Below are 14,717 nucleotides of genomic sequence, written 5' to 3'. Positions count from 1 at the left end.
TACTTGTAACACCTAAAACAGGACTCGGGGGAAATCACAGTCCTCCTACTTTTGGCTGTCAGGGCCTCCATGCTCTAAAAATTCTGTCTGGAAGGTGGTTTGACAGACACCGTGGAGGGGAAGTTAAAGGCACGAAAGGGAGAGTGCCTGTCTGCACTTGCACAGGGCAGCAGTGCTATGGCACGTGGAATGTGCCTCCCTGGGGACCCTGCAGAGCTTCCCCTCTACCCCTTCACAGCAGGACACTCACATTTGAGAGATCTGGTGTGCCAGCATGGATTTTCACCTCTCTCCTGTCTTTTCCCTTCTGTTAATTATACCAGTGTAATTCCTGTGCCTGCGCTGGAGTTTCTCCCAGGTAATATCCAGTTGTTGTACGCTCAGGAACTGTGTTTATGTGAGTATTATTTGTGGTCAAACACATCAGAGGTTTAAGCTCTTTCTAGCCCTGCACTGATTGTAAGTCTTGTCCTTAGCACAGAGCTGCCGAGAGTGGTGCTCTGTGACTACCAACACCACCAAATTAGCAGGGTGCACTTATATTAATTATGTTGCTATAGCAATGTGGTACTTTGTTAAAATTGCTGAGACACCTGGTGAGGGATGGGGGCAGCACGGGGAAGAGAAGCTGGGAAATGAGCTTTTCTGTCTGCTAGCAAATGAGGACATCCTGTTAGATAAGAAGGAAGGATGTGATAATTTTGCTGATGTTACTCAAGTGTTCAGAAAGCGTCGCATAGAGCAAGAAGCAAGAAAAGTAGAATTTAGCTTATTGTACCCAACCTCTTTAAAGGGCATGGGCAGAAAATTCTCTGCCAATTGTTCAGCTGATGTTTCTCTGATAATTAGGTTCACGAACAGCACCTAAGTGTTTTGACTTTTGCCATGATGAGAAGAGACAGCTTTGTTTACCAGGGAAAAAAAGGGTGCTGTTCTCCATCATGTTAGCTAAATGTAATTTAAGAGCTTTCTTCATGCTTCTTCAGAGGACACCTGGTTGGAGCCCATTAGCTCCACACACTTTTAAGATGAGAGCTGAGGTCATGTTGTTTGCTCCTGTTCTTAAAACAATGTAACACAAGAAACCTTTTTTCTATGGAAGTTTAATCAGATCTCAACCAAAAGTCGGTGGATTACCTTTTATTACAAAGTTAATTGTGTTAGTTCACTGAAGGATCATCCACCAGGGATTCTCAATTCTTGAAAATACCTTGCTTGGACATAGTAAGAATCTCAGTTTTTATCTGTCCCATCTCTGCTGTCTTTGGAGAGGTGAAGTGCAGTGATCATGTGCCCTAAATATCAAACTGGAGTAGCCTGAGTTACATACAAGGTATCTTCAGGGTTTCTGTTGCAGGGTAAGTTGATATTAAAAAGTCAAACAGGAAAAATTTGGGCTGAGTTATAAAGTACACTGAGTATCTTCAAGACAGAAATGCCAGCTGAGCAGAGCCCACTGCAGTTTCCCCGGGGATGAAACACTACAGTGAGTGACCTGATTTATTTGCATTCACTTGCATCATTAGGAGGCTTTGAGACTGATGCTTGGGCTGGGGAGAAGCAAGAGAGACAGAGCATGGCCTGAAATCCTGCTCCAGGCAAAACAAAGCAGGTATTCATGCAGCCATCCATCACTGTGTCCAAGTGCTTGGAAAAGCCTTTGCAGGAGAGCAGGGCCATGTCCCTGAGCTGTGCTGTGTGCAGGGAAGCAAGAGGCAGCACCCGTGTCCTGCTGTTATTCAGGGCCTGGAGGACAAAGCATCGCAGGGGATCCAGAACAAGGGATGCCAAAACCTGGAGAGCCCTCGTGCAGGGGTGGCCAGGCTGTGTCTCAGCAGGGCTCTGACGTTGGTGCCTTTTGAGAGCAGCCTGAGCTCCCAGTTTTGCCTGTAGAATAAGGGCAGGCTGTGGTGAGATGGGCTGTCTGAAGGGGAGCAGTGCCAGGGCCATCCCTCTCTGCTGGGTAAACTGCAGTGTTCAGCTGAGTCCTTAGCTAGTCAGAACTGCTGAGCTTCCTTTCCTTTTGTTCTTATGAGCCTTGGGGCAGGTCCCTGAGCACCAAGAAGCATTAGGCCACAACAGTCTTGGGCCACGTGGCAGTAAGAGAGCTTGTGTTGGGGCTGTCGAGGTGCCCTTAAGCTGAGGATAGCTCTGTGAGTGCTGTCACTCGCACAGACTGAGCTCCATAGGAGCTGGCCAGTTACACATGACAGCTTCTGAGCAGGGTCCCAGTTTACTTGAAGAAGAGTAGGACAAGAAAAAAAGGAGTTAAAATAGGGGGAAACAGGGTAACCATGTTCTTGTGTTCTTAAAATTTGAGTTGTTTTGTTTATTTTTAACCAACCCTGTGAACAAGTGTGTATATCTGATAAGCAGTGAAGTGGGCTGTTTCAAATACATCCACTGACCTTGCTAGAGAGTGTGTGAGTTTGTGCCAATCATTTATTATACTTTCAAAGGGAAGAGAACTTCATTAAAAAATAAGAAGTTTGATGATTGACTCTACTTTTGTTTTAGCTTTTGCTATCAAAGACTTTGTTAGTATGTTGAGGTTTTGGTTTTTTGAGGGTTTTGTTCTATCCTATATCCTTCATGCTGTACCTGAAGAAAATTAAAACACACCACTTTTCAAAATCCTTTGATGTGGTGACACAGGGCATTTTTGTTTTGTTTATGGCAAGCTGTTCCTTCAGATTCTGGCCACAGTGTTTGCCCAAGCCAGGAGGTGGAACAACGCTTTGGCAAGTGTGAGATCAATAAATCAGTACAGCTGCCATTATTCTGGAGCTAATAAAATGAGACACTCTGTGGACTCCTGAAAACAAGTATTGGAAATTAAATTTGTATCAGTGAATCAGCCTAGAAGTCACTTGCCTGTAGAGCCTGATGACATGTCATGTGCTTTAGGAGATAACAAGCAAGTACAACAAAACCTGCCACCTGTGTTGCTTGGTTTTTAGGTGGATCTGATTCACAGGCTTACTGAAAATGGTTGTGGTTTGGATAAGCTGCTTCTGAAGCCTTTGTTTAAAAAAATAATACCTCACAAATTGACCAACTTTAGTAATTTGATAAAAATTATAATAAATCAACTCTTCTTCTTGGAAGACCTGTATGTTTTGGTTTCACTTGACCAGTTTTTCTGTATAGGAAAACCTGTCTGTTGACAGACACAAACTCTGCCAGTGTGAACAACACTGCACTGCAAAGTGCTGTTCATTTTTGATCACTCATATGTGCCCTTAGCAGATACTTGGTTCAACCTAACCATGCAAAAGAGGCTGTGGCATAAAAGTAGCTAAAAGATAATTGATGATGATGATCTACAAAGCAGGCTGACTGGTTTGGGTCTTTGTTACACAGCCTGTCTGATGGAAGCAACCTCCTCTTGACTTGTGCTGTTAAACAAGTTAGGGCAAGAGTAAAATATACTCCAATTTACTTTGCTGTCATACAGCTCCTTGAATAGATTGTTTTTGTAGGGGAGATTGTGCCCTTTGCAATATCCACAACAAAACTTGCTTAGAGAAATAATCGAGTTTGTGTTTAATGTAGAATCCTCATCTGTTATTCACAGATTGCCCTTCAGGGAAACAGAAGAGGGGAAATGTCATCCACCCCTCCCAAGTGATGGCCAGGACTGTTGCCCTGGGCTGTAGAGCCTGTAGAGCCTGGCAGACAGGACCTTGCATGCTTGCAGGAGTGGCTTGGGTGTTTGCAGAAGAGGAATTCTTTAATCGTTGTCCAAACAAGTTGCATTTTTTGTGAAAAATCAGTTGAAAGAACTAAGGGAGGTGATGTGCTCTGGATGGGAGGACCCTGGGAGGTGAATGGAGGGGATGTGGTGCCACGGGGTTCTCTGGCAGCAGAGCACCAGGCAGGGCTGGGGAGAAGGAGGATGAAGAGGACTGTCTTACATTTGCTCACCTGTCTTACATTTGCAGCTGTGCCAAACGATTCCAAGTGTGCTGCTGGGTTTCCATATCTGTCCTGTTACTGCTGACTCCCAAAATGTCCTGTATGTTCTGTGCCTCCTGGTGCTTTCCCCTTGGTCATATGAAATAGCACCCAGAGCTTGGGATAAGGGAGAGAAGAGGACGTAGGAGAAGCTGAAATGTGTGCAGCTGGTTTGCTGTGATCTCCATCAGGGAAGGACTGGGTGCACAAAAGAGTTAGTTTGGTCTCTTCTCCCTTTTTAGATCTCATAGTGTGCCCACTAAACCTGCAGCTCTGTTGGCTATGAACTGTGGAGACCTTGATCTTCTATATGCAGTAGCTTTTTTCCCCCTCAGTGGAGCAGTTGCCATGCAGCCTCCAATTTACATGAATGCTAAACAGAATGACACAAAAATGGTGTTGCTGTAACAAAACCTATTAATAGCTTTGCAGAGAGGCACTGACGCATCCCACATATAAGGACTCGGAATTAAAGCTGAGGAGAATAATCATCTGTGCAGGCTAGGTTTTCCCAAGATGAGCAGTGGCTTTAAGTGCTCAGTTAGAGATGCTTTCAGAGGGCTGTGATTTTGCAGGTAGTTTCTCAAAATCAGGCTTGCTTGAGACGTCTCAGCTTGGGCTGACGCAGACTGAGGCAAACATCTCGACTCTCTGTGGGAAATTTTGGCTGAAGGGCTGCACTCAGAGCACTGCTGAGCAGTATCACAGGATACCTTCTGTTTTCCTTGATAAATATTGGGTTTATTTGACAACTGTTATTTCCAAACACAAAGCGATTTTAGCACATTTCTGAAGCAGAGCTCTGGCACTGAGAGGTGGCTGTGGATGGAAGTGCAGAGGAGCTGGTGCTGCCTGGGCTCCTGGTGGCAGTGCTGCACCCCAGGGCTTCCCATGTGCCTGGGTGCTGGCCTGCCTTCCCCAGGCATCTCCCTGCCTGGACCTCTGCCAAGTTGGGGTGCATTTTACTGGTTTAGCATCTGGCAGCACTGCCCTGGCACAGCTGGATGCTGGTGAGTGGTGACTGCAGACCCTGCTGCTCTGAGTGCCCCAGGCAAGAGCTGGTTACTTCCAGCAGTGAGCCAGGCTCTGAGCTGCAGCTGGGCTTCCCACTGGTGACAGAGATTGCAAAGGGTCCTCATTCTGGGCCATCCAGATCGCACCAGCTTAAAAATGCCTGTCACAGACTGAAATAAGTTACGCCTTCATCTTTTGGGTCCAAATGTGCTACCCCGAGTTAAGCGTGTTAAGGTCAGTTTGTTGGTGATATTGTGCTGGGTAGAGGCTTGTAGGTGCTCCATGACAAAAATGTAATTGCCAAGAATGTTGGTTTAGTTCAACACATAGTGCAGGGCAAGGTTATAGTCTCTTGCTGGTCACCTTGGTAGAGCTTTGGAGTCTGTACTTCCATTTTTGCAAATGTACAATCCCCATATTATCCTGTAATCCCCTTAATGGAATAAGTGCATATTTGAAATATGTGCCTACCAGAGCTGTCTCTGTCATATGAATTTTGCCTAAACCCTGCATTTTGAAACAGTTACTTAAGAAGGGGAAGCAGAGCCTGGTTTTGATGAAGCACAGGAGATTTTTGCCTTTTGGTTTCATTAAGGTGTCAAATTTATTAAGGTTGCCCAGTTACACATGTGCATAAACAGCCAGGTCAGAGGCAGGATCAATTGTCACTGATCTGGACTCAGATTTCAGAGCTGCACTGCAAGATGCAGGTTTCATGTGAGACACAAACATTTACCTTTGTGAGACAAATCTTTCCCAGTGTGCTTTGAGCTACTGCAGAACATCACACTGGATTTTTCCTGTGGACTCCATCAGGCTTTTTGGTTGTTACTGGTAGCCAACCAAACTATCTCTGTGTGAGAGTGGGGCATTTACAGCAAAGGGTTGCACAAGGCATAATGGACAGACTCAACAACAGAGATGGAAATGTGCTCTCAGTCCTCCAGTGCTTTACAGCAGGATTTACCTCTGTTTCTCTAGGGTTGCCTTGTCATTTTCTTTGATATTTTTTTTTAAGCCACCTTACTGGTATTAGTTTTGTTTTAACACTTGTCAAAAATGAGATATTTGGTTCACTTCAGACAGCACAACGTAATTGTCTCATCTGTCAAGTGTTCTCAGTCAGGTAAGGTGTGGATATATCTTCTGAGATGAGAGCACAGAAAATATGGTCTGTTCTCAGGTTTCCATTATTTCTTACAGGACACAGGTATATCAGTCAAGCTGCAGCTAAAATTGATGTGGATTTTGATTATGATGGACCTCTTATGAAGACAGAAGTTCCTGGACCACGATCTAGAGTAAGTTCCCAAAGTACAGTAACTTGGTTTGCTGTTTTTTATTTCACTGTATCTGACTTCCTAGAAAACAGATTTCATTTCAAACCTTTAATCAGATATGAATAAACATTATTTCATAAGTCTACACCCATTTTCATCAGGAGGCTGAGAATAAAAAGCTCATGACTGAAATGTCCCTCTCTGAGAGACAGATCTGAATCTCAACTGCTGACTTCCCATATGGAGAAACTGAAAGCAAAAGAGCACCAGTTTGATAAAACATCCCATCAGACTTGGTCACTTGTGCTCCTGCTGAAATAGAAACTTAGTTGGCTTTTTATGATGTGAAATAAGGCTTTGGTTTTGAAACGAAGCAAGAGTTTCAGTTTGCTGGATGTTGTTTTACTTCTGGCAGAGTCAGTATTTGTGCATGTGGTGGGGTTTTGGTTTTTGTGGGGGTTTTTTATTGTTTTTAATAGAAAGGAGTTGTCTTTCTAGAACCAATGTGCCAGTATCACTTCTGTGTGGCTCTGGTTTCTCTTATTTTCTGATTTCTCTCTTGTTTTCTCAGTTCAGTTGATCAGTATAGAAGAGGCAGCTTTCCCTCTTTGGAGATTTACAGTTAAACTGTGTTTGCAGCCCGTTTAGCTCTGCATGCCACAGTTCATAGTGTTGACTGTAATATTTGCAAGATGCACCATGAAAGTTCCTGTGGCAAGTAGTGTTGCCTGGTAAGCACACAGGACTGCAAAGTTTGCATATGATTTATGGGATCACAAAAAGGAAACATATTCTCCTTCAGTATTTGCTAATTACATACCTGAAACTCTTTGACATTTGCTTTTCCACAGGAATTAATGAAGAAGCTGAATGGCATTCAGGTAATTTGTCAAGTTTTCTGTGTTTTGGGGGGTGTTACTACTGTGATTTCAGACCATACTTTGTATATTTGTACCAAAAAAGAAGGGGAAACACTGACTCTGGGTTTTCACGCTGAGTACATTATGTGTCATATGTTTACACATTTGAATAAAATCTTTTTTAGTATGTTTTGAATACTGCAGAATCATTTTTAGGCATCAGTGATTTTTCTTTCAACATACGAATTTAAACTATGTGTATTTAAAGAAAAGCTTTTGAGTTGTTACATGGTAGCCAGTGAAAACAAGGTATATTTGAGCCTGAGTTTAAAAATATTTCAGCCTAAGTACATATTGCCTTCCTAAGAAGAGCATTACCTCAAAATCTGTGCTTCATTTCTGTAGAAGTACAGACTTGCCCTTTTAACAGTCCCTCTTTATAAAAACAGCTGTACAGTTAATTGCCATGCAATGACTATAATGTGTCTTTTTATTCTAGCATTAGGTACTTCTATCAGATTTTGCTCTATAACCATTAGCTGCACCTTCCTACACACTGCTGCTTTTTAAAGCACTAATTGTTTGTTTTCACCCTGAAGAATGCAGAAGCTGTGCACTTCTTTTGCAATTATGAAGAGAGCAGAGGGAACTACCTGGTAGATGTAGATGGCAATCGAATGCTGGATCTCTACTCTCAGATTTCATCCATCCCAATAGGTAGGAGACAGTAGTTGTACCAGAATGTTTTGTTTTCTGAAGAAACTAAAAATTCAATGCTTAAAGCCCACCTGCAGTACACAGTGATGCCTGGGAGAAACTCTAGTATTAATCTTAATTTAAATATGCAAGTTCCACAATTCAGGTTGTCTTTGTTAGCTTGGATTCGTGCACTTTGTGATTCTGTGAAGGTGTGTCACTGTTTTGAACATTAACAAGCATAACTTAAACATTTTCAAACTAAATTTTATGCTCTAGTTAACATTTCTGTCTCAAAATAAGTGATAAAAAGGAGTGGGGCATGTGGACTGCAATAGGATAAAACAAGCCCCAACACTGAGCTGTGGTGCTGAGGGAAAGCAAAGGTGTCAGCCCAGTTGGGCTGAGGAACCAGACACGAGGCTTGGCAAGTGCTTGGGAAAGTCAGCTGATGTCTCTGTGAAACATTTCAAGCAGAAGCAAGGCAGAGATGTTAAGCCCCAACTGCAAGGAATAGAGGTTTCAGTAGGAGTTCAGTTCAGTTTGCTTGTTCCTTGTCCATGGTTCCTCTCAGATGCTTGAAAATACAGTTCTGTAGAGGCAAAAAGAGAAGTTCTGGGTAGTTTAAAAGGTAGGTGTTGTGCTGTGGGTAGAAACTGTGGTGACTCAAAGTCATCTCTATGGTGCTCCTTTCCTGGAAAACAGGGTTTAGTGGTGTTCAGGTTGTTACCAAATTTTTGGCATCTAAGATCTCGTCACTGCAATGGGTGGTCACTTATCCCAGTCTCCTTTGCAGACAATGTTTTTGCTCTCACATACACTCAGTAAATGTTTAATCATTCCAGAAACCTTCAGTGTTTGTAGCTTATTTCCCTCAACACAAGTTCTGGCTATTTTGTATCTTTTAGAGGCTTCACTGAGGTAACTTTGTCACTTCTCACATGGAAATAGGAGAGAGAGAGAGGAGCACAATGCGTGTGTGCCAGTGGCATTGGATTTTAGTTTCTAGGAAGGGAGATGCATTTAGTGTTCACGATTTCCTATTCCTCACACAAGAAATGCTGATTTGGAGAAACCAGTGCTCAGTCATGTAGTCGAAGGACAGTGCTTACTCCAAAAGAAAGAAATTAATGTTGCATAGAGAGTGCACTGAGGCTTTCTGACCTTCTGGTGCTTGGTGGTGTTAGCATACCTCTTCTAATATAGCTTTGTGTATGAAATATTAAAGTATTAGGGGGGGAATACTTTCTTAATGGCAGAAATGGGCAGGGGCTTCTACAATTTACTTTCTCTGGTTGACTGAAACTGGTGGCATAGATACAAGACTCCAGAACCTATAACTGACCCTCAACTAAGCCATCTAGTTCCTCCTTCACAATGACAGTGCCTTCTTGAGGACCAGTTGGGTTTTGGTCCTAGGGGACACGTTCCTCAGTCCTGAAGTGCTTCACATATCTTCTCAGATAGTGGCACTATCATGTGTAGCAACAAGGAGTAAATGGAAATTTAATACTTACAGCCTGACCTAAATCTAATACACAGCCTTAATTTATATGTTTAAGTTGTACTGAATGACAACACTATCTGAAGCTGCCCTGGTTGCTAATAACATCCCTCTTGGTGACAGAGGTGGGGCCTGGACCAGGAGACCAAACCAAGATCATGAAATGCTTGTTAGTCATCTGTGCTTATCTCTCTGAAAGTAAATCCAATAAAACCTTTTATGAATCTGTCAGGACTCCCCAAGATTTAATAATGATCTGCTGCACTAGAATATATTTATCAGCAGAGGTTGAGAGGTAATAAGTGTCTGTCTGGAGAGATAAGAATTAAAGTATAAAAAAGCCTCTAGGCAAAGATGCTCTGGGCTGTTTCTTGATGAAAAACAAAAATTAAAACAGCTTTTTACCACACGTTTTTGGGCAGTTGTAGCACAGCACAGTCTTTTAAACCTGTAGCTAATCTATCTAATAGTTAGAAACCCCATGGAGCCAAATGCAGGAGGGGATGCTATTGACCTGTTTACCATCCTGGAATAGCAAATGAAACAATGTGTTTTTCAGTGCTGGGATGGTCTGTTTTGTTTGGGGAGACGCAGAGAGGTGCAGTTTGATATTACTGACAGCAGCCTTCTGCTCAGTTCAAATGGTTCTTTGGGCTTTCTCCATCTCATTATTTTAGCAGCCTCTAGCTTTTTTTTTCCTTTTGCAGACAGGCACATTCATGAGCCTGGAGGACGTGTACATTCCTGTCACACTGATCCAGACACGGCAAGAGTGATGGAACAGGTGCCCTTCTCTTAGAGACAGCTCAGTCACTTCTGAGAGTGGATTCATCAAGCTTAAAAGCCTTGTGCTGGTGATGGCAATGAAACAAGTTATTGCCTGTTTGCCATCCCAGCCCAGAGCTGTTTGACTTGTCAAGTTATGTAATGGTTATTTAACCCTTTAGTTCTCCCTGGTGTTAGTTTATGACCGTGAACCAGTTCAGTATCTTTCCACACTCCTACTCTTTCAGCAGCAGTTGGACTTTAAGGATTCTCCCTTCTTTCAGTGGGTTCTGTTTGAGGAGGCACAAGTGGAATAGGGAGCATTAGGAGGAATTCCAGGCCACTCAGCCTGAAGTGAACGGGAGAGAGATCCTGTGTGGGTGAGAAAGGGTAAGTCATGGGTAACAGAAGCCTTGAGTTTGTGTTACATACAAAGATCTTCACATATTGCAACGCCAGCAACAGGATCACATGTTCCTACATGCAATACCACAGTTGACAGTCAAGCTTCCTAAGCAGTGGCAGCTATTTACAGCAAACTTCTGTAAGGTTTGGGGATTTCTGAAACACTAGGTCTGCTCTCAGAGGTGCTCCCAGTGGTAGCCACAGCTACAGCTCTCAGGGACACAGCTTTCAGCTGTGCCATCCCCTCTAGCCAAACAACAACTCTTCCCATGACAGCAGATGCCATGCAGATTTAGTTGTTGGTGTCCCAAATAACAGCTTTTATTATCTTCATAATAATTTTAACAGATTTAGCAGCATGACATGCAGCTAAAAACAATCTGGATATTTCCTTGTTTTCAGCTGAAATATTCAAAACTGAATTTATAATTGATTTGCTAGTGCAGTAGCCTAATGCTCCATTGCTCAGATGGGGTAATCAGGGCTGTTGCCATTCCACTGGAATGAGGATTCAGAGGCACGATAAGCTTTGGTTAGCTTTGGTATCAAAATTAGAGCAGTCTGACTTCTTGAGCAGTAGGGAAGATGAAGTTTCCAACTGTTTCTTCAAGAATATTTAAAATATAATGTGAATCTCTGGCATTGGCATTTCATATATTAGAAATCAGGCTTAAAATGAAATTTTCTGGGCTCCTTTGAAGGTTTGTTTTGGGTTTTTTTGCATCAGATAAATTGGTTTTACTTGTAAGCAAGCGAGTTATCCCATAGAATGTCAGTGGTTATAAATTAAGCACCTTTGTTGTGTTAAAACTGAAGCAATCTTAGTATCTTAGTTTCTGAGTAAAAAGGACAAATTGTGACATCTTCTTCCTTTCTGTTTTCCTTACTTTGACAAACTTTTATTTGGACAAAAAAAGCTGGTCCCGAGAGAAAGTGAAAAGTGCAGAATCTCCTTCTTTAGCAGGAGAGAGCAATTTATCAAACAGGGTTTTTTGGTGATGCACAGCAGAGATATGTAAATCTGTGACTGAGAAGGAAAGACTTCCAGACAGGTGCCTTGGAATAACTAATGGGATGTGGCAGGTTAGGGATCCAGGTGCTTATTAGTCTGTGAGGTTTAAGTGTCTGTGCAGGCAGCCCTTTCCTCCTGGTAGGATGGAGATGATCATGCAAGATCATGGAAGAATGTCCAAGCCTGCAAGTAGATGTGAGTGTTTTTATCCATGGGGACCTGGATAATGGTGAGGCTGATGTGTGCACACCTCAAACCCAGGTGGGCAGTGCTCAGAGAGTGTTGCAGAGGAGAATGGTGACAAGTGACATCCCAGAGCCACAGACATCAAAAAGTGCTGTCAAGTCATTGTAAAAATCCTGCTGGAACTCCAGGTTTTCTGTGTGCTGGGTCTGCCACAACACGTGCTCACTGCACACCTGAGCAGTGAAAGCAGCCCTGGGAGCTGCCCTGCACCCTGGGGGACAAAGAGCCCGTGCTGGTGGTTTGTTAGAGCTTTAGAATGCACTGAAATGACCATTCCTGAGGGAGCTTTCTCTGGGAAATCAGTAAAGATGTGGATTTTTTTTTTTTTGCTTGTTTATTTCTTATGATCAGCTGTTAAAGGTGGGAACTGCATGGAAGAGAAGCATGTAGGGGGGAATATATGTTTCCAAGTTAATTTTACAGTGAGGAAAAGTGTAACCAGTTAAAAAGCATGGGGAGGGAGGCAAAGCTCTGTTGTGCCAGGAACAATCAGTGTGACACTCAAGGAGGGTGACAATTGCTGTGAGACCACAAGTGAATGGACACAGCCACTGTGAATGGACACGGTGCACAAGGGGCTTCCCTCGTGGTCAGTGTGAGGAGCTCTCTCTGGCTTTGTGCAGTGGTCACTCCTCAGCAAGAGCCCCCAGCAGGTCAGGGTGACAGGGATCAAGAGCTGTAGCAGCTGCTTTGGGGTGGAGAAACTGGGAATGCTTCCACAACACAGGTGAATGGTGACTGTCAGAACAGTGACTGGTGGGCTGCACAGGCAGCAAGTGATCTCAGCTCCTCATTGAGAAAAAAAGTTCAGACACTGCACTGTAAAGTAACCAAAAACACGTGGGAAACCTCAAAAGGAGAGTGAGCAAGCAGTTAGTAAAATCAGTCCTGCAGTACTTGGTAAAAACTATGATGCTTCCACCAGGCGTTATCGGGGAAAAGATCATTGTTTCATTTATTTTTGCATTGATTTTTAACATTCAGTACTAAAATATGTTTTGATTTTGCCTGACACAAAATTTGTACCAAAGTTCCACGTAATAAAAGAGGCTTGTTCTACTTCAAAAGAAATGCTATTATTAGTAGTTAAAAAATAAGGAAGTTGCACAGAAACAGTCAAGCATTAAGTTAAGGTTATTTCTCTAGGTTAAGCTTTGCATTAGTTTATTGAAACCAGGTAGAAATAACTACTTGCTTTCTTTGTTCTTTTTAATTAGGTTACAGCCATCCCTCTCTGATAAAGCTTTTACAGCAGCCACAGAACCTGGTAAGTGAATTAAAAGATTAAGTACTTGCAGGAGTCCTCTCCCTCGTTGTTGTGGGCTTTCTCATTTTTTCTTAAACTGATAGTGAATGCTAATGATTCAATTTAATATATGACAGGATCTGCTTGCTGTATTGCTCACTAGATGAAAAGGGCTTGGTTGTGTTTAAGGAAACACCAAAACCTCTGGGAGGCTTTACAAGAAGTAAACATTTGGGTGATGCAAGCACCTGATATGTTTGCAGCCAGTTTTAAACCACAGTTCAAACATAGTGTTTCCAATTAACAATTTTAGGAATGTTCCAAGTGAAGATTTTTGAGCCTGAAACAAGCACAAGACTTTGAGAGGGAATATAACGTTTTGAATGGGGTGCCCTCCATCTGGAATGCTGTGGGAAGTTTAGTTTCTTTTTGAAGGGTGGGGATAGTGACTGGTCCCATCTCTTAAGTACACTCCAGCAGATTGTGAATGCTGAGCCAGCATGGCAAAGAAGTGCAGACATTTGAGTTCCCTGAGCTGATGTGCTTTCTGGTTTGCTCATTTCTTAAGGATGAGAAATTGTGCCTCCCCCAGAACTAAAATTCTTCAAGTTTAAAAAAAAAACCAAAAAAACCCAAAAAAACCAAACCAAACCAACAAAAAAACCCCAAAACAAAACAAAAAAACCAACCAAACAAAAAACAACAACAACAACAACAAAAAAACAAAAAACAAACAAAGCCAAAAAAAAAACCAAAAAAAAAAAAAAAACCAAAAAAAACCCCAAAAAAAACCAACCAAACAAACAAAAAAACACACCAAACCACCAGGCCTAGAAATGCTGGAGTTATCAAAGGCAGATCTGGTAATATTTCTAAATACTTAGTGTTAACTCATAAAAATTATTTCTGAGAATAATATCTTCATTATAATGCAGCAGTCAGTGAAGTCAGCTCTAAAAAACAAACAAAACAAAAAAGAATAAACAAATTAAAAAAAATCTCAGAACCAACAAAAACTCCAAACCCAAGAAGTCCTGTTGTCTGGTGGCAGTTGGTGATTTGCCCACTGGGGAAGGGCAGGTAAGAACCTGCCAGCTCTAAGCCTGTGGTAAAAGGAACTCCTCTGAAGTGGCACAGCCAGGACCCCTCTCTCCCATGCACAAGCCCCAGAGCTGCCCTTGGTACCCATTCTGATTTCTGAGACCTGGCTGGCTCAGGGGAGAGGGTGGCAGGGAGCCAGGGAGCCTGTGCCTGGCTGCCCTCGGGATCTCTGGCAGGCTCTGCCTGGGCTGGGTGTGGGCAGGATGTCAGGTTTGCAGTGCCAAGAGCACTGTGAAGAGCAGAGCTTGTGCCAATCTCACTGCAGACAGTGTGTGCTGGGGCTGACTGCAGGTAACACTCCAGCTTTGTGGGGAAAGGGCTGCTCTGAGTGATACACACCGAGGGAGGGCTGTGCTAATGCTGGTGCTGGGATCGGTGTTTTCCTTTGTTTGGTTTGTCTGCAATGCTCCATGTACCCTCTTTACAGCCATCTATAAAGGACAGAATGTGCATCTGTTTGTTCGAGCCCACAGCAGCTTGATGTCAATGTTCTGTTTTTCTCCGTTTTGAGTATCTCATTAACTACAAAAAAAGAAAAATGCACTTTTCTGCTTAATGGCGAATGTTGTCAATTGACTGTGACAGCCCATAATCAAATTCACAGCAAACTCATGGTCTTGTATCTCTAACT

At 42.8% G+C, this 14,717-nt stretch overlaps 1 protein-coding gene across 1 annotated transcript in view; it reads left to right on the top strand.

Moving 5' to 3' along the window:
* Window positions 1-14,717, top strand: part of ABAT (4-aminobutyrate aminotransferase) — a 52,934-nt gene that overhangs the window by 26,148 nt on the left and 12,069 nt on the right. Inside the window, exons 3-6 of the mRNA XM_008921734.3 lie at window positions 6,175-6,272; window positions 7,103-7,132; window positions 7,711-7,828; window positions 12,957-13,006. Of these exons, the coding sequence (XP_008919982.1) occupies window positions 6,175-6,272; window positions 7,103-7,132; window positions 7,711-7,828; window positions 12,957-13,006 (296 nt within the window). The remainder of the gene's footprint in view (window positions 1-6,174; window positions 6,273-7,102; window positions 7,133-7,710; window positions 7,829-12,956; window positions 13,007-14,717) is intronic.

The sequence above is a fragment of the Manacus vitellinus genome, unplaced genomic scaffold (assembly GCF_001715985.3).
Source record: "Manacus vitellinus isolate BGI_N305 unplaced genomic scaffold, ASM171598v3 scaffold_12_pilon, whole genome shotgun sequence".
In the NCBI taxonomy this organism is placed as follows: domain Eukaryota; kingdom Metazoa; phylum Chordata; class Aves; order Passeriformes; family Pipridae; genus Manacus; species Manacus vitellinus.
This window is presented reverse-complemented; position numbering and strand designations above follow the sequence as displayed.